Here is a 23,913-nt window from a genome sequence, read left to right as displayed (position 1 = left end):
GTCACTGGGCAGGGCTCACCCAGCTGCAGCAGATGCTTGACTCAACCCTGGCAGCTCAAAGCACAGTGTATCTGATCCCTCAGTGTGCAGTCAGACACCTGTGAGATCCTGGGTGCCAGTTATCCATTGACCCAATGCACCAGTGTGCTGCTAGGGGGCGCTCTCCCCTCTGGCTCTATCCTGGCCACAGTTACCTAACACATTGTTAGGGGGCACTCTCCCCTCTGGCTCCATCCCGGCCCCAGTTCCCTAGCACAGTGCTAGGGGGCACTCTCCCCTCTGGCTCCATCCTGGCCACAGTTCTCTAGCACAGTGCTAGGGGGCGCTCTCCCCTCTGGGTCTGTCCTAGCCCCAGTTCCCTGGCACAATGCTAGGGGGCGCTCTCCCCTCTGGGTCCATCCCGGCCCCAGTTCCCTGGCACAGTGCTACCTACGGGTACTGTGCTGTAAGGAGAAGAGTGGGTGACTCAGCAGGGAGCGCTTGGAGTCAGTAATGACCCAATGTGCCCATGCCACACTAGTGGGCGCTGTGCTGTAGGGAGGTCCCAGCTTTGGGGTGAGACAAAACCACAGTGCTCAGTACAGAGCCTGTGGCATTGATCCCTGGAGTCAGTGTTAGCCCTGGTGTCCTGGCCAAATTATTTAGGGATAAGCACAGTCCACCTTTGTAAACTTACCCTCCAGTTTCGGCAGAATAGGCATTTTTCTTCCCTCCCCGTCCCCGACAGCAGGGTAAGGCTGTTCTGTGCTGGTGTTAAATAGCAGCTCTGTTACTCCCCACTCCCCAGTGGCTGTATTTCAGTGCAGGTGAAATGACACATACAGTTCTACAGCCCTTTAGGTTTGTTTCGACATAAAAGCCAAATCAAAGTAGGATAACGAGACTCTGCATCGCGCAGATATCGCCCCATCCACTGCGTATGGCCCAGATTGCGGAGTCGATTCTGACAGTAAAATCGAACCACTGGCAGGAATGATGCAGGTTTAAAGTGGGTGAAACGTTCAGTGGTGGCTAAGTCGGGCTCTCACCATTAGAGGGCACTGTGATCTCTCTCTCTCTCTCTCTCTCTCACACACACACACACCTAATAGCCTGCTCCACACATTTGCACTGCTGGACCCCTTTGCTCCCTTCTTCTTTTGGCCTCTGAGTTCATAAGCAGAAGATGCAGTTGTTGTTCCCTATTCTAGCCGCCCTGCTCCCCCTTGCACAGCGTAGCCACCTCACAGATGATTGGAGTTCTGGTTCCCAGCAAAGGTTGGGGACCACACTAGTTTCTGGGTTAATAATGTAACCCTTCTGCTAGGCGTAGTCGGCAGTGCCAAGGGCCGGGTTCAATATTTAGAGGTTCCTTTTTAACAATACAATACAAAACTGGCTCAAGCCGCCACCCAGTTCACTTCCCGCCCTGGGGGGAAAAGGCACCTCAGCTGCTCACTGAGCCATCAGCCGCTCACTCTGCCCCTGCCTTCTCTACTGTAACCTCTGGGATGGCTTGAGGTCCCATCACTTAACACAGCTCTCAGTGATTTCAGGTGGTAGCAGGGCACCCTCAGTGCAGGCTGGGCAGTCTCTTTCACCAGAGACAATGCCCCATAGCAGGTCTAATGCTTAGACCTAATTATCAGTGATTTCAGCTGTAGTGATCCACTCTTAATTGAGTCTTAATCAGCTCTGTCATTACACAGTGGAGAGGAAAAGAGTCACAGGATGTCTAGACAAAACCCAACCCAACCGCCAAGTAGAAACACCTAACCCCCCTGGGCTTATGCACCCCTACTCCCTGCTTAGCGAGTGCAGTTCAGTTGAGGGTGAACACCTCAATCAGGGCATGCCTTGCACAGTTCTGCTCTCCTTCATTCACACAACCAGGATAATACTTTAAGACAACTAAGAGGGGATATGATAGAGGTCTATAAAATCATGACTGGCATGGAGAAAGTAAATAAGGAAGTGTTATTTACTCCTTCTCATAACACAAGAACTAGGGGTCACTAAATGAAATGAATAGGCAGCAGGTTTAAAACAAACAAAAGGAAGTATTTTTTCACACAACGCACAGTCAACTTGTGGAACTCCTTGCCAGAGGACGTTGTGAAGGCCAAGACTATAACAGGGTTCAAAAAAGAACTAGATAAGTTCATGGAGGATCAAAAAAGAACTAGATAAGTTGATGAAGATAAGCTATTAGCCAGGTTGGGCAGGGATGGTGTCCCTAGCCTCTGTTTGCCAAAATCTGGGGATGGATGACTTGATCATTACCTGATCTGTTCATTCCCTCTGGGGAACCTGGCATTGGCCACTGTCGGGAGACAAGATACTGGGCTAGATGGATCTTTGGTCTGACCCAGTATGGCCGTTCTTATGGTCTTATGTTCTTATTACCCCTGCACCCAGTACCAAAGTGACTTGCAATCCAACCCCAGCCAAAAGTGATCATTTGGGCAAAGCAGCTCCGTCATGCTGCGCACCTGGCAGAGTGGGTGTGTCTATGCAAACAAGGTCAGTTCCTGACGTCTTCTCCCCCAGCTCATCACTAGTTGTCAGGGGAGAGCTCATTTAGACCCCGCTTACAATTATTATTAGTAGTATTATGGTCGGGCCTTAGGGTCCTTGTCATAGAGGAAGAGCCCATGGTGCTAGGCCCTGTACAAACACAGAATCAAACAATGGTCCCTGTCCCCATGAGTTTACAATCTAAATGCAAGAGACAACAGATGGCTACAGGCAGACAGATGTTGCACAAGGAAACAATGAGACAGTACTGCTCAGCATAAGAGACAGTGCTCTGAGATCCCAATCAACCACAGGCGCTGACTTTCCGAAGTGTCAGGGGGTACACGACCTTCTGCTCTGCCCCAGGCCCCACCCACCACTCCACCCCTTCCCCCAAGGCCCCACCTCACCTCTTCCCGCCCCCGCTCCACCTCTTCCAACCCAGTCCTGCCCCCTCCCCCGAGCGCACCATGTCCTCACTTCTCCCCCTCCCCCCAGAGCCTCCTGAATGCCACAAAACAGCTGATTGCGGCGGGCGGGAGGCGCAGGGAGGGAGGTGAAGGCGCTGATCCAGGAGGTGCTGGAGGGAGCTGATAGGGGGGCTGCTGGTGGGTGCTCAGCACCCACCATTTTTTCCCCATGGGTGCTCCAGCCCCGCAGCACCCACAGAATCGGTGCCTATGCAATCAATGGTCTAGGAATGGATTCTAGGCTGGAGGTCAGGGCAAGGTTCTAGCTTTGGGTTTGAGGTGATGGTTCTTGGTGCAAAATCTAGATGAAGGTTCAGTGGGTTCAAGTTCCAGGTGAAGTTTTGGGGTGTCTGGAGTCTAAATTCTAGGTGATGGTTCTGGAATTTCTGGTGGTGCTGGGTTTGGGTTCTTGGCAACAGTGTTGCAGTCCTGGCCTTGGGTTGGTGGTGACTCTGGTCTGGGTTTGGGTTGTTGGTGCTGGTTCTGGTGATGCTGGGTTTTAGTTGTTGGTATTGGTTCTGGCAGTTCTGGGTTCAGGTTGTTAGCACTGGGTCAGGGTTTGGTTTGCTGGTGCTGGTTGGGGGGTGGGTGGCTCCTGTCGCTTGTCCCTGTCTCACCCGCAGCTTGGTAATGACCCCACAGCCAGACTCGGTTTGCAGCCTCAGAAATGCCCCCCACAAGCTCGCTGGGGCTGGTGCCTTTAGAGCCAGGGCTCTCTGGTCCTCATTCCTGACCCCATACACTGGGAGACTTCACTGGGTGGGGGAATGGAAAACCCAGGGCACGGCCTGGCCCCCCCAAGCCCTGCCATAGAGTGGGCATAGAAATATCCACTAGCTGATCGATGGCAAAGGGCCCAGCTGCGGGCACCTCGAGGGGAGCTGGGGGCTCCTACAGCCCCCTCCAGGCTCTTCTTGCAAAGGCATCAACTGCCTATTATGCCTTTGTCACTCCCGCCTCCAAGATCTGACCCCATCCTTACCCAGCCTGGGGGGAAGGGGGTGAGAAAGTCCAGCCCTGATCTCCATGCCCAGAGTCTGACCCAGTCTGGATGCCCCACCCCCGACCTTACCCCTCTCTGAAAGCCTCTCCCTCTCTCTCTTCTCTGTCTCTGCTCTTCTTCCTAGTTAGCAGCCCAAGTCCTGGAGGAGAAGGGAGTGGGGTTTGGCCTGGTGGATTCGGAGAAAGACGCAGCAGTGGCCAAGAAGCTAGGTAAGGACTGAGCGGGGACCCCTGGGGGAGAGAACCCAGGGCCCACAACTCAGCCCCTCCTGACGGCCTCCCAGCCCATCCCAGGGCCCCTGGCTCACATCAGGACAGATCTGGTAACTTTCTTCCTGCTTCTGATGCCACATGGGGGACTCGGGTGGAGCTGATGCCACATGGGGCACTTGGTCCCTATGCCTGCCCCACCCTGGCCCCAGGCACGAAACAGCTGGATACACACCCAGGGTGGCAGAGTAGGGGTCTCTCCCGCCCCCACTCCTCGGCCCTGTCCCCGCCTACGGCCTAGCATGGAGGCTTCAGGGTCCCTGAGCTCCAGGTTTTGTGGAGGCGAAGCCCCCTTGAAGTTTTGCCCCTTGCTGGGACCCAGAGAGTCTAGCTCAGCGGTGGGACATTTGACTGCAGATCACCCGGTCGCTGCTTCAGATCAACCCATCCCCTGAGCTGTTGCTTTTTCAGCCACAAGCCACAGAGCAGCTGCAGCAATCCCCAGGGGAGGGTCTGCAGCTCGGACCGGATGGGCCCAGTCCCTTGTGCCCTTAACATCGTGGGAAGGTCCTGGGGAACGTGCAGGGCCAGGAGCCTTCATTCAGTCCCACTCAAAACTCTCCTCTGTTCAGATCTGGGAACCCGCTGGCTTCCTCCCTGTTCGATTCGGGGGGAGAGGGAAGGTTTCCAGGCTAGGCCTGGCCTCTGCCGGCGCCTCTGTGTAGGCTTCAGTGGAGGTCAGAGGGTTTCCCAACGTCTGGGTGCACGTCTGAACCAGCCCCAAGTCCCCACGGCTGGGGAAACGCAGGGGCGAGCTGTGGGTTGTGTTCCCCATCAGCTGCTCCCTGGGGTGCAGCGGGCAGCCTCACCGAAGGGTGTTCAGGCCAGGGGAAGCAGCGGGGGTGTCTGGGCTGTGGCTGCGCAGGGCCTGATGGTGGGTCCAGGCTCATCCGGACAGCGCCCCAAGGAGGGAGGGTGTCCAGACAGGCCAAGCTTTCTGCAGGGAAGTTTGCCTCCGACGAGATCAGCTGTTCACCCAAGGAGGAGCGTGCAGTGCGGGGAGAGGGAGCCCAGAGTCCAGCCTGCACTGAGGGGGCTCCACAGCCTCTTTCATATTATCCCCCGTGCCCCTGGGAGCCCACAGGGGGCCAGAACCAGCCAGGAAGCAAAGGGGCTGAGCCTGCTTGCTGCTCTGCTCAGCAGCCACCAGAGGGCGCAGGGAGCTCACGGATGGGCACAGGGCAGGTGATGCCACAGTAAGGGCACCTGGGAGCATCAGTGGGGGCTAGTCGGGCCCCTGGCTCCCCCGCCCATGTTCTCCACAGGCACAAACCCCAGAGGACCCCTGTTCCTCCTGCTCCTCCTGCCCTCACCCCACAGATCCCCTTCTCCCCGACCCCGACACCACAGACCCCCCCGCTCCACCAACCCCATAGACACCCCCGTTCCTCCTGCCCTCACCCCACAGATCCCCTTCTCCCCAACCCTGACACCACAGACCTCCCCAACCCCATAGACACCCCCTGTTCCTCCTGCCCTCACCCCACAGATCCCCTTCTCCCCTGACCCCGACACCACAGACACTCCCCAACCCCATAGACACCCCCTGTTCCTCCTGCCCTCACCCCACAGATCCCCTTCTCCCCGACCCCGACACCACAGACCCTCCCCAACCCCATAGACACCCCCTGTTCCTCCTGCTCCTCCTGCCCTCACCCCACAGATCCCCTTCTCCCCGACCCTGACACCACAGACCCTCCCCCAACCCCATAGACACCCCCGTTCCTCCTGCTCCTCCTGCCCTCACCCGACAGATCCCCTTCTCCCCGACCCTGACACCACAGACCCCCCCACTCTCCCAACCCCATAGACACCCCCTGTTCCTCCTGCCCTCACCCCACAGATCCCCTTCTCCCCTGACCCCGACACCACAGACCCTCCCCCAACACCACAGACCCCCCCGCTCCCCCAACCTCATAGACACCCCCCTGTTCCTCCTGCCTTCACCCCACAGATCCCCTTCTCCCCTGACCCTGACACCACAGACCCTCCCCCAACCCCATAGACACCCCCTGTTCCTCCTGCCCTCACCCCACAGATCCCCTTCTCCCCTGACCCCGACACCACAGACCCTCTTGCTCCCCCAACCCCATAGACACCCCCAGTTCCTCCTGCCCTCACCCCACAGATCCCCTTCTCCCCTGACCCCGACACCACAGACCCTTCCCCAACCCCACAGACCCCCCCGCTCCCCCAACCCCATAGACACCCCCTGTTCCTCCTGCCCTCACCCCACAGATCCCCTTCTCCCCTGACCCCGACACCACAGATCCTCCCCCAACCCCATAGACATCCCCTGTTCCTCCTGCCCTCACCCCACAGATCCCCTTCTCCCCTGACCCCGACACCACAGACCCTCCCCCAACCCCATAGACACCCCCTTTTCCTCCTGCCCTCACCCCAAAGATCCCCTTCTCCCCTGACCCCGACACCACAGACCCTCCCCAACCCCATAGACTCCCCCGTTCCTCCTGCCCTCACCCCACAGATCCCCTTCTCCCCTGACCCCGACACCACAGACCCTCCCGCTCCCCCAACCCCATAGACACCCCCCTGTTCCTCCTGCCCTCACCCCACAGATCCCCTTCTTCCCTGACCCTGACACCACAGACCCTCCCCCAACCCCATAGACACCCCCGTTCCTCCTGCCCTCACCCCACAGATCCCCTTCTCCCCTGACCCTGACACCACAGACCCTCCCCCAACCCCATAGACACCCTCTGTTCCTCCTGCCCTCATCCCACAGATCCTCCCCAACCCCATAGACACCCCCTGTTCCTCCTGCCCTCACCCCACAGATCCCCTTCTCCCCTGATCCTGACACCACAGACCCTCCCCCAACCCCATAGACACCCCCGTTCCTCCTGCCCTCACCCCACAGATCCCCTTCTCCCCTGATCCTGACACCACAGACCCTCCCCCAACCCCATAGATACCCCCTGTTCCTCCTGCCCTCACCCCACAGATCCCCTTCTCCCCGACCCTGACACCACAGACCCTCCCCAACCCCGTAGACATCCCCTGTTCCTCCTGCCCTCACCCCACAGATCCCCTTCTCCCCTGACCCCGACACCACAGACACACACACACACCCCCGCTCTCCCAACCCCATAGACACCCTGGTTCCCCTCCCCTGGCCCCCCTGCTCCCCCAACACTGACACCACCAAGATGCTCTCCTCCTGCCCCAGTGTGAGGCACACACACACATACACACACACAATTCCCTCCAGCAGGGGGAGCTGAGCACAGACACACACATACATACACACACACACACATGATTCCCCCCAGCAGGGGAAGCTGAGCGCACACACACACACACACACACACATACACAGACATGATTCTCCCCAGCGGGGGGGAGCTGAGCACACACGCGCACACACACACACACACATACACACACACAATTCCCCCAGCAGGGGGAGCTGAGCACACACACACGTTGCAGTGCCCCAGCCCTGGGGCGATTCCCCGGAGGCTCAGGGGGGTCGGGAGCTGTAACGCCCCCGCGTCCGTGGCCCCTCTCACCGCTGTTTCCCTGGCAGGGCTGACGGAGGAGGACAGCGTGTACGTGTTCAAGGAGGATGAGATGATCGAGTACGACGGGGAGTTTGCGGCCGACACCCTGGTGGAGTTTCTCCTGGATGTGAGTGGCGTCCCCCGGTCCCTCGCCCTGCCCCCCTTCACTGACCAGCCCAGAGACACTGCCTGGGGGGGTTGGGGGAGACATGGCTCCCTGCCTCTGGAGGTGCTGTCCAGGCGCTTTTCCCTTATGCTGCATATCACAGCCAGCATGCTCAGGGCCTCTCGCCAGCCTGACAAATCCCTCCCACCCCCCGGGTCGGCCTGTATCACTGTCTCCATTTACAGGGGAGAAACTGAGGCAGGGTCACATGGTGAGTGAATGGTGGAGCTGGGAATAGAACCCAGGAGTCCTGGCTCCATGTCCTCTGCTCCAACCACTAGCCACCACTTCCTCACAGTGCTGAAGCTAGAACCCAGGAGCCCTGACTCCCATGCCTGGGCCTTCCCCACTAGCGCGTGCTGGGTCCCCTCCTTTGGCCTGGATGGCAGAAGAATGCAGGCTGTGCACAACCCACAGGCCTTGTCCCGTGTCCCCAGAGGTGGGGCTTGCCACGCCCCACCCTCCCCTCCTGCAGAGCCGGCTCCCTGGGTGTGGGGAGTGGGTTTCCCAGGGTCGGGTGCTGAGCTCCCTCTGCCCCCCTTGCAGGTGCTGGAAGACCCGGTGGAGTTCATCGAGGGAGACCGTGAGCTCCAGGCCTTTGATAACATTGAAGACGAGCCCAAGCTCATCGGCTACTTCAAGAACGAGGAATCAGAACGTACGTAGGCGGCGACTGGGGTCCCTCCGCTGGTGGGACCCCCCCCTCCCCGGGCCCAGCCCCCCAGCCCAAGCTGCGCTGTTGCTATCGGCTGCAGAGGGCTGTGAGCTTCCTCCAAGCAGTGCCAGGGGAGTCATTAGCAGGCTGGCTAAGGGCTGCTGGGGAAGTGTGAGTGGATGGATAAAGGCGGCCCAATGGCAAACCTCCACGGCAGGGCAGCAGCAGCCACAACGGGTCTAGGAGTTTCTGCCGGGGCGGGGAGCTGGTCCCTGTGCTCCCAGTGTCAACTCCAGGAAAATCTCTCATCGCTGCCAGGGGCAGGGCTTGCCCCCTCTGCGGCCACTAGGAGGCGACGTAACCAGACACAGCCGCTGAGGAGATGGGGCTGATAATACAGTAGGGGGTGCTCTTCTCTCTGACTCAATGCTGTCCTCAGTGCCCCAGTGAGTTGCTAGGGGGCGCTGTGCAGCCGGGAGTGGTGTGGGTGACTCAGTAGGGGGTGCTCTCTCCTCTGAGGCTGACCCAAATGCCCCAGCATGGGGCTAGGGGTCGCTGTGCTGTGCTGATGGAGGTGCTGCCTGATGCCAAATACAAACTGGGGGCCTGAGCACGTGTAAGTCATTTAAGATTCCCTGGCCCTTTTTGTAAGAGCTGAGCTGTCATTCCTTGTGTCCAGGCCAAACCCCAGCCAGGTGATTCCACGGTCCCGCCTCCATCACCCCAATGTCCTGCAGCTTCACTTCCTGCACTGAACTGTGGTGTAGCGTTTTGTGTGGCTGTTAAACAGCTGCCACATCCCACCCCAGAGGTGGCTGCATTGCAGTGCTGGGTGAGCGATCCCTGTGCAGCGTTGCTATGCGCTGTTAAACAGCTGCTACATCCCACCCCAGAGGTGGCTGCACTGCAGTGCTGGGTGAGCGATCCATGTGCAGCGTTGCAGTGTGCTGTTAAACAGATGCCACATCCCACCCCAGAGGTGGCTGCATTGCAGTGCTGGGTGAGCGATCCATGTGCAGCGTTGTTATGCGCTGTTAAACAGCTGCTACATCCCACCCCAGAGGTGGCTGCACTGCAGTGCTGGGTGAGCGATCCCTGTGCAGCGTTGTTATGCGCTGTTAAACAGCTGCTACATCCCACCCCAGAGGTGGCTGCATTGCAGTGCTGGGGGAGCGATCCCTGTGCAGCGTTGCAGTGTGCTGTTAAACAGATGTCACATCCCACCCCAGAGGTGGCTGCATTGCAGTGCTGGGTGAGCGATCCATGTGCAGCGTTGCAGTGTGCTGTTAAACAGATGCCACATCCCACCCCAGAGGTGGCTGCATTGCAGTGCTGGGGGAGCGATCCCTGTGCAGCGTTGTTATGCGCTGTTAAACAGCTGCTACATCCCACCCCAGAGGTGGCTGCATTGCAGTGCTGGGTGAGCGATCCATGTGCAGCGTTGCAGTGTGCTGTTAAACAGATGCCACATCCCACCCCAGAGGTGGCTGCATTGCAGTGCTGGGTGAGCGATCCCTGTGCAGTGTTGCTGTGCGCTGTTAAACAGATGCCACATCCCACCCCAGAGGTGGCTGCACTGCAGTGCTGGGGGAGCGATCCCTGTGCAGCGTTGTTATGCGCTGTTAAACAGCTGCTACATCCCACCCCAGAGGTGGCTGCACTGCAGTGCTGGGTGAGCGATCCCTGTGCAGCGTTGCTGTGCGCTGTTAAACAGCTGCTACATCCCACCCCAGAGGTGGCTGCACTGCAGTGCTGGGTGAGCGATCCCTGTGCAGCGTTGCTATGCGCTGTTAAACAGATGCCACATCCCACCCCAGAGGTGGCTGCATTGCAGTGCTGGGGGAGCGATCCCTGTGCAGCGTTGTTATGCGCTGTTAAACAGCTGCTACATCCCACCCCAGAGGTGGCTGCACTGCAGTGCTGGGTGAGCGATCCCTGTGCAGCGTTGCTGTGCGCTGTTAAACAGCTGCTACATCCCACCCCAGAGGTGGCTGCACTGCAGTGCTGGGTGAGCGATCCCTGTGCAGCGTTGCAGTGTGCTGTTAAACAGATGCCACATCCCACCCCAGAGGTGGCTGCACTGCAGTGCTGGGTGAGCGATCCATGTGCAGCGTTGCAGTGTGCTGTTAAACAGATGCCACATCCCACCCCAGAGGTGGCTGCACTGCAGTGCTGGGTGAGCGATCCATGTGCAGCGTTGCAGTGCGCTGTTAAACAGATGCCACATCCCACCCCAGAGGTGGCTGCATTGCAGTGCTGGGGGAGCGATCCCTGTGCAGCGTTGCTGTGCGCTGTTAAACAGATGCCATGCTCTACCCCTGAAGCAGGAACTCACCCTTCTTTGTAAGATCCTTGTGAACTTTCTGGAGACAAAATGCTATGGAAAAGTCTCCCCTGTTGAGGCCAGTCCCTGAGCTCTTCCTGGTGCAGCCCCAGTGCAGTGACAGCAGGGCCAATGTCATCCCATCCAACAACCCAGCCAGGAGGTGACCGAGAGCAAATTCTCGTCACTGCCGTTTTGAATTCAGACCCGTTGTGAGCTAACAGCCCAGCAGCCTCTTGCCAATCCGTCTCGCCAGCATTAAGTGAGCTTAACCCGTCAGCCCTGCGGCTGTCACAGCTCCGCTCACCCGGCGCCGAGTGAGGTGCCCGGCCCCGGAGCTATGGTGCCTGTGACCATTCCAGGCACAGTTCCCCTCCTGGTCGGACACTTTGCATCCCCGAGGATGGGGGGATCTGCCTGCCCGCTCTAGATTAACCCTCGCTTCAGATCCCGCACCCCCCACCCTGCCAGCCTCACCAGTTCCACTGCTTTCCAGCCCACATGCTCCTCTCTCTCTCCTACGGGCTGCCAGCCCGATTCCCCCCATCCCCTCCAGAGGCCCAGGCCCAGTCTCCTTTATGGCTAGCTTCACCGCCGCTCAGCTAAGAACTGAGCCAGATGAGCCCCCCAAATCTAATGAGTCTGAAAGAGTCGACACATTTAAAACAGAGGAAACCCAGGTCATGCCTGGACACGGCACATGGTTCACCCGTGGAACTCATTGCCACATGGTTTCATTGAGGTCAGCGGTTATCAGGATTGAAATAAAGGGTTGGGCATTGATATGGGAGGAAAATAAAGAGGGGATCGACAATGAACTCTCCTGCTTCACTGACGGTGCTGGGGCAAGGGTAAGTTACTCCATAAATTATCCCCGGGGTGGGGTCTCTTACTCCTTCCTGCAAGGCAGCTGGGACCGGCCATTGCTACAGATGCTCTGACGCAGTTGGGGTGCTCCGAGCTGTGGCACGGGGACTGTAATGACGACGAGCACTCGGGGTCTCGTTAGAATGTCCCATTTGTTCCGCCAGGGGGCCCACCCTGACTGGCGGGGGAGAACGCCTCCCTCTGCCATTGCCACCACTTCCCATCCAGTCCTGGCTGCTTCTCTGGGCATCTCCCAGCCATGAGGGGCCCAGCACCAGGCTGTGAGCAGAGTCCGGTCCCCCCCGTGCTGGTGCTGCTTCAGAGGGGCTCTGGCAGGGTGAGCAGAAACGCACACGTGTAGCCGGCTAATAAGGTCAGGGGAGGCTAAACCCAGCCACACCATTGTCCAGACGGCAGAGCAGCGGGCCACCCAGCTTCCCTAACTGGGGCAACCCAGCAGCTGGGGTGTGAGCCCAGCAGGGGGATCCCGGAGTGCCCAAAGTGGGACAGATTTCCCCCGTCGGTGCCTTGGAGGACTGAAGGGAATGGCTGAGCAGAGATCTGTCCCGGGCAGCCAGGGAGACCTTGCAAATTAGGCATCAGGCATGGGGAGCAGGTGCTAGAAACACTCAGAAATGTACCAGTCACCACTCTGGGCAGGAGAGGGGTCTAGCCAGAGTCTGGCCTCCTGCGTTCTCTGTGCGGAGTATGAATTGGTGGCTGGGGTCAGGGCGCGGAGGCAAGGCTGGTGAGTTCTGTCCCCATCTCTGGGAAGAAAATGTGGTCATAAAAGTGGAACCCGGTGCTCTTGGGCTTCTTCCCCTCTGTGTGACCTTAGACAAGTCCCTGCCCAGCTCTGTGCCTCAGTTTCCCTCATGGGTGAGGTCTCAATGGAGGATGTGGGAGCCAGGAGTACTGCGTAATTCGGAAGAAGTTTTACGGATGAATTCATGGGTTGATCTTTGAGACGTGTAGGTGAAAGACGCAGCAGAAGTAGGTGTTGTTATGTTTAATAATCAGTAATTAATTAATTGGCTAATCAATCAACACATGGGAAGCACGCCAGTCCTGAGAGGAGAGGAGGCATAGAGAGAGGAAGGGATGTTATGACTGGAGTGCCCCCTACGTTAGGAGCGAGCAGGCCTTTGTCCCCTCTAGTGGCTGACCTCTGGCAGGAGATAACAGTCTACTACAGCTGCTTGTTAAGAGTTGCTGGAGGCTCACGCTGTTAGTACAGAAGGTCCTGAGTTCAGGCCCGGGTGATGACCCTAGTTTGGGGCAGTTGCTGGTCCAGCCCTGGCCGTGGGCGTTCACAGCCCTATAACCATGACCCCATGGCTCTGGCTCTTTCAGATTTCAAGGCCTTTGTGGATGCCGCTGAGGAGTTCCACCCATACATCCCTTTCTTTGCAACCTTTGACGGCAAGGTAGGCGCAAGGGGGAGCGTCCAGCTAGTGATGGGGCAGGGCCAAGGGATGCCAAAGGGGGAAGGGGAAGCCTGTGTAACCCTCAGGAAGCAAAAGACCCTCATTTGGAGGGATGGGATCCTTCCCTCTCCCTCTGCCCATCTCCAAGCTCTATGGACAGCTGCTGCCAAAGCGAATGGGCCAGGAGTAACCCTGTTGGTTACTGGGGTGAGGCAGGGCAGAATCAGGCATGATTCCCCCGCTGCCAAGCACAAATTGCTCCGGCTGCAATCGGGGGAAGCTCCCTGGGATGGGGGAAAGGGGGATCAGGGCCAACAGACCCATCCCACGCCAGCTCCTTGGCAGCACAGCATACAGATCAGCCTCAGGATCAGGCCCCATCGCTTCCGCAGCAGCAAGGGAAGGAGCCCGCGGGGCTGAGACGACTGCTGGGGGGGTGTCCTGTGGGTCGTGGTAAGCGGGCCATGGACACCCCTTGCTCACTGGCCACCTGCCCTTGCCCCATCGCAGGTGGCCAAGAAGCTGACCCTGAAGCTGAACGAGATCGATTACTACGAGCCGTTCATGGACAAGCCCGTCACCATCCCTGACAAGCCCAACAGCGAGGAGGAGATCGTGCAGTTCATCGAGGAGCACAAGAGGTAGGGGGCTGCCAGCTGCGGGATGGGTCGGAGCCCCAGTAAGGCAGGAGGGTGGTCTAGTGCTTCAGACGCTGGGCTGGGACTCTGAACGCCTGGCTTCCAGTCCGACTCCCTGTCAGATCTTGGGAGAGCCACTCAGGCCTACATTTTCCGGCATGACTGGTGATTTGGGGGATCTCCACTGCTGCTAGACACTCACTCCCTGGAAACCAGACCCCATTACAGTGTCCAAATGCCTGAAGTCACCAGGCTTTAGAAAATTGCCATCTTAAGCACTACGTGCCTCAGTTTCCCCACCTGTCACCTGGGGAAACTTTGCCTGAAAGGCAAAGAGGCCCGAAGCTCCCCTACACCACAAGCTCCTGTAGGCAGCCAGGTCTGGGGAAAGTGGGCAGAGTTGGCTGAAGGAGCGCACAGCTAGGGAGACATAATCATTAAACTTCCCAGCTGGGCAGCTAAGGAAACCACATCCGCGCTCGTGGTGGGGGCAGCACGTCTCCAGGGGCGAATGCCACCCTGGCAGGGGTGGGTCTGGCTGTGAGGAGTTTGCTGCTGGGTGTGGCAGCGACGAGCCGGTTCCGTAGACAGAGAACACAGGTTGTACCCCTCAGCCCCTTGGGCCACAGTGCTGGTCTGGAACAGGCTGGCTGCTGGGATCCCTCTGAGAAGGGTCTCGGGGGGGGGGGGGGGGACTGGCCTGGAACCAGGAAGCAAAACAATCAGCAAAAAAAATAACTCAAAGCACGGGCCCACTTCTGCCAACTGGGCTGGGCTGGGTGGGTGGGGCTTACTGGCGACGGGGCGGGGGGAGGGTATAGGGCAACGCCTGGCGATGGGGGTAGGTGGGCCAGGTGGGAGCTTGTGATGGGGGACAGCTCTCACGGGGGCGAGGTTCCTTGGACAGAGAGAGAAGTGATTGGATGTGGAAGGGCACAGTCGGTCGTCAGTCACTAGGGGGAGTTACAGTCAGGCACAGTAAGGAGCTGCAGTGGCTCATGACAGGGAGCTACAGTTCATTTTGACCTACAGCTACAGTCAGTCACCTTGGGGAGCTGCAGTCAGTTGTAACAGGGAGCTACAGTCGGTCATGATGGTCACCATGAGGAGCTACAGCCGGTTAGGATTTCGAGCTGCAGTTGAACTTGATGAGGAGGGAGCTACCACTGGCTGCCATGGGGCATTGGGCAGCTGCCCCGAGGAGTCAGTTGCCATGGGGAGTTAGTTACCATGGGGAGTTAGTTGCCATGGAGAATTAGTTGCCGTGGGGAGTTAGGGTTGATGGTGAGAGGGAGCGATCCCAATGGGGAGATACCACGGCTGGCTTGCCATGGGGGGCAGGACTGCCTGGCACAGCCTGGCACAGACGCTGGTTTCCCCATTGGATGCCTGTGGCTAGGGATGGGATAAAATGTTTGCCCAGCCTGACAACAGCTCTGTTTCTATGGCTGCGGCAGAGCAAGGAAATTCTCCTGCTGCCATAGAAACATGGCACTGGGTTGGCGCAGAGTCTGTCTCCCAGGAGGGGGCTCAGCTCCTGGTTACTTCTGGGGGCTCCATGGAGCGAGAGCCCCCTCCTGCCCCTAAGGGACCCTCCTCCCGCAAAGGCAGTGATGTGATCCACACCCAGCCACTAGCCCGTCATGACCAGATCCACTCCTGCTGGGGGATTTGCCCCGAGGCACCTCCTGCCCCTGCCCTCCACTAGGGGGAGCTGCTTTGATTTTCAGGGGGCGGGGCCATTGGAGCTTAATTATTGTCTTCCCCAGGTGCCCAAGCCATGCCCCCTCTTCAGACAGCTCCGCCCATTTTTTCCCAGCCTTGGCTGCCCCTGGGGTCCTGGTGGGAGAGGGGGTTTCAGCTGCTTTGTCCTTCTGTGGCCTCCCCCATGACAGACTTTCCTGGAGCCAGTCCTATTGTCCTCCTCCATGTCCCCTCTAAAGCCCTCTCTGCTGAGATTCAACTCCAAGGCTCTGCCCACTTGTCACTAAATGTCCTGTGGCACTTACGCAAGGAGTGGGGATGTTACTCTAGGGTCCTGGCCTAATTCTCACTTGGATCATTACAGCCCCGCTGCACACGGTCAGTTAGAGACAGGATTCCCCTTCATTTCCTGCCCTAAACTGCTGTGCTGTGTGGCTGTGACACAGCAGCTGTGTCCCACCCCAGAGACGGCTGCATTTGCAGCAGTGGGTGAGTGATGCCTCTGCAGCATAGCTGTGTGGCTGTTAAATGACTACACTGCCTCACCCCAGAGGTGGCTGCATTTCAGCAGCAGCCAAATCATAACCTCGGCAAGCAGAGCGCAGAAAGCACAGTGGATGGGGGCAGCTTGCCTGGCTTCTGCCCCTGCTGTCTGAGTATAAAGGGACTCCAGCACCCTACAGAAGAGAGAGGAGTTGCTGTGGAGATTCATCCAGCTTGTTTCTCATTTATGCTGTCAAGCCCCCCTCTCCCCCCCCACACACAATGGGCCTCTCCAGAGGGCATGGAGCAGACACAAGGATCCTGTTCCCAGGGTAGCGGGTGGAGCAGGGCGTGCTGCACTGTGGCTATTCCCTGCTTCTTGGGGAGCAGAGTGTAGAATAGAGCAGCCCTGAGGCTTCTCTAACTGACACTGGAGCTAAAAGCCAAATTAACCCCCCCCCCCGGCCCAGGCCAGAAGGAGCCCCCCAGGCTCGTCTAGCCTGACCTGTGTCACCCAGGCCGGAGCACCTCATCCCGGGACTCCAAAGGTTTGTCGTGTTTGCTGTCCCCCCCCCCGCCCCTGGGCACTGGGAGCTAAGGGGTTAACAGCCCAGCCCCCCCCCCCCCCCCGAGCAGATTGCATTTCTGGACAAGGATGTTCCTGACACATTGTCCTGGCTGCCTGTTCACGCTAATCCCCTCGGATCAAACTGCCGCTCCCCTCCCTCCCCCACCCAGCGACCTCAATACAGAGCAGCCGGGAGACGGGACAGACAAGGGGACAGGAGCGATTCAGGGGTGACGTTCCCCCGGCACAGAGGCCCAGGAGCACAGGGCATGGCTCTGCGAAGGGCGGTAGATCCCCAGGGCCAGATCTCTGCTTTTGTTCCATTTTACTGCCATGGTGCGTGAGGCCCTGCCCCTCCCTGACTCATGCTAAACGCTGGCAGATCAGGGACTTTGGTTGCCATGGCAGCTGCTCTTTATTCCATCAAATAGCTCGGCAGTTACTTCCCCGACTGGATTGTGTTTGATTTTGTGCTGCGTGGTTCCCTTTTGTATCTCTCCATCCGCCTTTGTCTCTCTCACTGTCTCTCCCCTACTTGTTGCAAAAATTTGGCTCAGGGTTTCAAACACCCAAAGCTTAGCACCACACAGACCGTGTTCTCCCATCGCAGGGTACAAGAACTGAACCTTAAGAGTCCTGTTCTCTAACCACTAGACCACACTCCCACCTAGAGCTGGCAATACAACCTAGGAGTCCTGCCTCCAGCTACCTTTCGCTAACCACTGCCCCACATTTCTACCTGTGGTGGGGTATAGAACCCAGTAGTCTTGACTTGCATGCCTCCTGCTCTAACCATTATACAACTCTCCCTTTCAATGCTAGGAGCAGAATCCAGGCACCATGGCGTTCAGTCCCCTGCTCTGCCCAAGAGTAATTAAACTCTGAGGACCAATTAGGGTGACCAGATGTCCCGATTTTATAGGGACAGTCCCGATTTTGGGGTCTTTTTCTTATATAGGCTCCTATTACCCCCCACCCCCTGTCCCGATTTTTCACACTTGCTGTCTGGTCACCATAGGACCACTCTTGCACCATGAAGGAGCATGGACTTAGCAGATGCCACCTGACTGCCCGGGGCATGCCTGATGGGGGCTGGGTTTCTGCAGGGCTCCATCCCTCACACACTCCCTCAAAGCAGCCTCTGTTGTTATCTTGCAGGTCAACACTGAGGAAGCTGAAGCCAGACAGCATGTATGAGACTTGGGTGAGTCCAGAGAAGGCCTGATGTCTCGTGAGCTTAATGCTGTGCATGGCCAGTCAGGGGCCCAGCTCCTTGCCAACCAGCCATCTAACCCACCCAAGCATGGCGCTGAACTGTCACCATGAGCCCTCTAGCGTCCCGCCAGCCCACCCCCCAGAATGACACACTGGGGTGCCTGAAACCGTACTGCACTGAACCCTGGAAAACGTCCCTGGGGCGCAGTCCTGGATTGGCCCCCCAGGATGGACTAGGCAAGATTGAATAGTTCTTTCCCTAGCTCTGATTTCTTTCAACTCCTGAAGTTCGTGCTAGTTTCTCCCATGTTCCTTAACTCGGGCAAATCTCCCGTGGACGTCACCTGGCCCAATCCTTGCTGAACGCGTAACTCTTTGGGCCTGATTCTCCCATGCCCTATATCTTGTACCATCCTTTACATCTGTGCAAAGTGGGTAAGGAATGTTACCAGATCAGCACTTCCCCCCCATTTTGCGCTGATGTATATGTCTGCACAAAAGTCAGGGCAACGGAGAATCAGACCCCATGAGTGAAGGACTCAGCTGGGATTGGGTCTGTTCTTTAGTCAGTTCCTTAAAAATGCACCACACACACATTTGTGACCAGTTTCTTCGCTGACATAGAGCAGGGTAGTTCCAGCGACATAAATGCAGCTACGCTGATTTACCCAAGCTGAGATCTGGCTCTTAAAACCTTTATGAAAAATATATGAAAAAAATCCCACGAAACTGGACACATTTATGCCCTTTAATTAAAGCATTCAGCTGGCTCGTTAAATAGTCAGTGGATGTTAGGTGCCTAAATACCTTAGGGTCTGGGCCTCAGTGTCCAGCTGTTTGGGCCCACACTTATACATTGGTTTGGGGGAAGGGCGCGGGGGGGGGGGGGGGGTGTTAAGGATTTTAGAAAACGAATGTTAATAGAAATGATTTCGTGGATTTTTTCCTCGTTTCCAGCAAAACACTTTTCTGTTTTGATTTAGACACTTTTCTGTTTCTTCAGCAGCTAAAAGGCATCAGCTTTGGGCTGGTGCAGGAAAAGCAGAAAGTGACATTGACTAGACAATGAAATTGACTAGAAAGTGAAATTGACGAGCAAGTGAAAATGAGCAGAAACTGACAGCACAAATTAGATGTTTCACATGCTTTCTGTTTTAACAACCTGCCGTGGTGTCATTAGCACCGGGAAGGGAATTTGTTTTCTAAACGATATAGGGGCCAAATTTTCAAACTAATATCAGGCATCAGAATCTAGACATAGGCAACTGAATAATTGGCTTAATTTTTCAGAAGTTCTGATCCTAACTTCAATGGCAGTTCTGCACGCTCAGAAAAATCAAAGCATCCAAGATTGAAAATGTGGGCTCTCATTTTTAGCCTCGCCATGTCCCATTATGTATTTGACCTTTTTTTTAAATCACAAAGATGGGGGTGATTTTGTAAGATATTTTCCCCCTTTAATAGTTTATTGTCACCTCTGCCTTTCATATGTGTGCCTATTGCCAATATGTTTTATAGTACATATAATAAATAACATTTCCTGCATGTGCCAACATCCGGTAATAAACACTAACCCTAAAATATCACTGGTCCTGTTACTTTCTAAGCTGCATTATTCTTTGGTTTGTAGGTGTTCTCTCTGTGTGTCTATTGGAGGGAGAGGTTAATGTTATGGGGTATATGTATGTGTGTGTGGTGTATCCAATATGTGTGTCTGCGCACATGTAATTGTGCTTCTGCATGTGTGTATATGTATGTGCACATACGCTGTGTGTGTGTCTGGTTTGTGCAGAATGTGTGTACCTGTGATTTGCATGTGTGTAGTGTGTTTTCATATCTGAGACGATGTCGATACATGCCTCTTTCTTTGGGTGGGACGTGTATTCCTGCAGTTATCTGCATGTATTGCGCATGTACGCATGCACAAAGATCTGTGTGTGTCTGTGTACACTTGCCAAGGTGTGTGCATGCGTGTGTACATATATCCTTTTATGTGTGTGTGCCCAACAAAGTAGGGCCACTTCCATAACGGTCTGTGTGTATATTTGTGTGTGTGTTTTGACACGTGTATTTCGAGTTCTGTGCATGTAAATCTTTCGGTGCACCTGGGTGCGTAGGTGTATTTTCACAGGAGGCTGTGAGCATACGGTGCGCACATGGTAATCGTGAATGTACATGAGTATGGTGGTGTGGGGGTAGGCGTGTGGATGTGGGCAGGGAGTGTCCTTGGGAGCTTTGATATGACTATGTATGGATGTGTCTGTACCGGAGTGTGAATGGGCTGTGTTCATTTGCATTCAGGTGTGTACTGGGCTGTGAAAGTCTGTGTTGGGGTGAATGAGACGTGTGAGCTTGCACTAGGGTTTGCATTGGGGCACTGATGAGTGTGCACGGGGTGTGTGAATGGGGGTGTGAGCTAGCACTAGGGTTTGCATTGGGGCACTGATGAGTGTTCACAGGGGTGTTAATGGGGGTGTGAGCTTGCACTAGGGTTTGCATTGGGGCACTGGTGAGTGTGCATGGGGTGTGTGAATGGGGGTGTGAGCTTGCACTAGGGTTTGCATTGGGGCACTGGTGAGTGTGCACAGGGGTGTGAATGGGGGTATGAGCTTGCACTATGGTTTGCATTGGGGCACTGATGAGTGTGCATGGGGTGTGTGAATGGGGGTGTGAGCTTGCACTAGGGTTTGCATCAGGGCATTGATGAGTGTGCATGGGGGTGTGAATGGGGGGAGCTTGCACTGGGGTTTGCACTGAGGCACTGATGGGTGTGAATGGGGGTGTGACTGGCGTATGTGTACCTGCCTTCACGTGCGAATGGGGCTGTGGTGAGTGTGCAGACCTGTCCATCTCCCAGCTGATCCTCTGACCCGAACATACTCTGCACCCCACTCCTCCCTATTTGCACGGGGGGGGGGAGGGAAGAGGGGTCTGACACCCCCACACAACAGGAAGGTAAGCACCTGGTGACCGGTGACTCTCTCTGCTCCACTCCCCAGGAAGATGACATGGATGGAATCCACATTGTGGCCTTTGCAGAGGAGGACGACCCTGGTAAGAGCTGCCGCTGATCACTGTGCAGAGACCCAGAGCGGCTGAGCAGAGCGCCGGGGCACTGCAGCACCCCAGGGGGACACGCTATGGGCCGGGGTGCAGCATCCTCCAATGAGGGGTGCTTGACGGTCTCAAAAGGGGCCCTCTATGCTCTGAGGGGCACAGCTCCATTATGGGGCCGGGTGGGATGCAGAAGTCTGGCTGCTGGGAAGGACGCATGGCAGGGGGAGGGGGCAGCGGGAGCAGGTGGGGCTGGTACCACCTGAAGGTCGGGCAGGTGAAGTAGACACATGAAGGTGGCACCAGGGCAAAGGAGCGGCAGCAGGTGGGGATCAGGCTGTGTCTGATTCATTGCAGGGCGGGCACGGCCCCCTCCGGCTCCTCCCCAACCTGCCTCTGAGCTGGGATGCTCTGCTCTTGGGGGAGGAGGAGGCAGGAGCTGGAGCAGGGTGCGTGGGAGGGGGTGTTGGGGGTGTTCATAAGCTGGGAGGGATCTGGAGTTGGGGGTGTTACTGGGTAGGGAGAGGGGGTTCAGGCTGGGGTGCTTGGCATGCAGCGGGGGGCGGCAGGTGAGAGGGAGGTTGAGCGGGGAGGTGGCCTTTCTCCCCTGGAGCTCACAGTGTTCAGCTCAGCGGCCACTCCCTGGGGCAGTGGCCGCTTGCCCTTGTCCTGGTCTCTCACCCACCTGCTCTCTCCGGGCGCAGACGGTTACGAGTTCCTGGAGATCCTGAAGGATGTTGCCCAGGACAATACGGACAATCCTGACCTGAGCATCATCTGGATCGACCCGGAGGACTTTCCCCTGGTAGGTGGTGCCCACGCGTTCCAGAGCCACTGTCCGGAGTCAGGGGCTCGCTGGTGGCCAGCGTGAGGGATCGCGTAGCTGCAGGCTGAGGGTGGAATCGGCGAGAGACCCTCCCCCACCTTTCCGAGGGCCTGTCTGCTCAGGAACGGAACACCCCGCCAGGGGACTCTGCCGTAAGGTGTCTGGATCTTGCCTACTCCGGCCTCCCCAGACCAGGTCGCAGCCACGGGCGGGGCCACAGGGCAGGAGGGTAAAGAGGAAGGGCCAGATCCAGCCCTGGTGTAATGGCACGGACTCCAGCGCCCTTACCCCAGGGATGAACTCGGCCTCAGAGCTGTAACAGAATCACTGGTACTGTGAGGAGAAGGACTGTGTAAATTCTGCCTGCAACAGAGCACCGGCCTCAGGGCAGTTATCAAGTGGGAACTCCTCACACACTGTTTTCACACAGAGTCACACACCCAGATCTACCTCACCAGCCAGGTGAGCTTACCTCTATGATAGCTGGTCCCTTGCACCAAGAATCACAGCAATAGGTTATGCCCAGTCCCAAAAGGCCAGTCACTTGCCCCAGGTCACTTGCACCTTAGATCTCACACCAAAGACAACGCTTGTAGCATTGTTGCCAATCCAATAATAAACAATATGAAGATATATATTAAACAGGAAAAGGAAACGAGAGATATTTACAGGGTTAATCCAGGTGAACAAAGATACACAAATGAGTTACAATCGTAATTGTCAAAGGTAATAGAAGCTTCTATCATAAGCAAGCTCTATACGTCCTTCAGGGCTAAGCAGCTGGGGATCTCTTGCTTATGCCTAGAACACCTTGCCCCCCCCCCAGAGTCTGAGCAGCACAGAGATCCAGGTCCTTCTTGTTAGGGGCTTTTATCCCTTAGCTGAAAACTCTGGGAGGAATCCACTTGCATGACTCATCTTCACGGGGGGAGAACAGAACAACCAACATCTTTTGTCCTCATAGACTCATAGACTCTAAGGTCAGAAGGGACCATTATGATCATCTAGTCTGACCTCCCGCATGATGCGGGCCACAAAACCTGACCCACCCACTCCTGGAAGAATTCTCTCCCTTGACTTAGCTGTAGAACTCCCAAATCATTATTTAAAGACTTCTAGTCGCTCAGAATCCTCCAGCAAGCGACCCCTGCCCCATGCTGCGGAGGAAGGCGAAAAACCTCCAGGGCCTCTGCCAATCTACCCCGGAGGAAAATTCCTTCCCGACCCCAAATATGGCGATCAGCTGATCCCCGAGCATTGCAGGCAAGATTCTCTAGCCAGACCTTCTGGAATAGTACTCTGTAGTAACTTTTAATATCCCATCATTGACCATTGTTATCGACCTATTGACTAAAATCACTGTATCCCATCAAACCATCCCCTCCATAAACTTATCAAGCTTGATTTTAAAGCCAGAGAGGTCTTTCGCCCCCACTGTTTCCCTCGGAAGACTATTCCAAAACTTCACCCCTCTGATGGTTAGAAACCTTCATCTAATTTCAAGCCTAAACTTCCCGACGGCCAGTTTATATCCATTCGTTCTAGTGTCCACATTAGTACTGAGCTGAAATAATTCCTCACCCTCCCTGATATTTATCCCTCTGATATATTTAAAGAGAGCAATCATATCCCCCCATGTCCTCTTTAACATCCCACAATCTGGTGTCGATGGACCTTTCCTGTTGGGCAGAATGTGACACCTTCTGCTGCAGATCAGCACGTCACACTAGTTCATGTCTCTCTCCTGTCTGGTGCTTTACACAGTCACAGAGGCTCACAATACCACCGTTCAGATATTACCTTATAATGTAGGATACAGATGTTATAAAGGAGATTAATGCTGGCAGCATCTCACCAGCATTCAATAACGTCTAAACACTAAACACATTCTTCTAATCCCATTTTAACAATACTAACACACAGGTGAGCCAAACTGATTCAAACTGGGTATTTGGCAGTTGTCATGAGCTGGCACCTGGTTTGCCAGCGTCACAATAGATAGATAAACAGACAGACTTCCTGCCTCTAAGCATCGTTAATGCACAGTTCTGGCTGGCTGGCAGGGCCTCGCGCCTTTCCAGAATACTGACTGCACGGCACCTCTTCTGTGACAGCCAGGAAATACTGCGTTAAGGTACATGCCAGCCCTGCCAGCCAGAGCTGAGTGATGCCCCTCCCTACCCCGGCAGATGTGGTCGTGTTCTCTCATCCCGGGTGCGTTGGGG

General features: G+C 56.3%; 1 protein-coding gene across 1 annotated transcript in view; it reads left to right on the top strand.

Moving 5' to 3' along the window:
- CASQ1 (calsequestrin 1) overlaps positions 1-23,913 on the top strand; it is a 38,050-nt gene that overhangs the window by 8,852 nt on the left and 5,285 nt on the right. Inside the window, exons 2-9 of the mRNA XM_005293767.4 lie at positions 4,094-4,178; positions 7,789-7,889; positions 8,475-8,586; positions 13,127-13,200; positions 13,711-13,841; positions 17,752-17,797; positions 20,808-20,862; positions 21,567-21,667. Of these exons, the coding sequence (XP_005293824.3) occupies positions 4,094-4,178; positions 7,789-7,889; positions 8,475-8,586; positions 13,127-13,200; positions 13,711-13,841; positions 17,752-17,797; positions 20,808-20,862; positions 21,567-21,667 (705 nt within the window). The remainder of the gene's footprint in view (positions 1-4,093; positions 4,179-7,788; positions 7,890-8,474; positions 8,587-13,126; positions 13,201-13,710; positions 13,842-17,751; positions 17,798-20,807; positions 20,863-21,566; positions 21,668-23,913) is intronic.

The sequence above is a fragment of the Chrysemys picta genome, chromosome 20 (assembly GCF_011386835.1).
Source record: "Chrysemys picta bellii isolate R12L10 chromosome 20, ASM1138683v2, whole genome shotgun sequence".
In the NCBI taxonomy this organism is placed as follows: domain Eukaryota; kingdom Metazoa; phylum Chordata; order Testudines; family Emydidae; genus Chrysemys; species Chrysemys picta.
Note: the sequence above shows the minus strand (reverse complement) of the source record. Positions and strands in the feature narration are given on the sequence as shown.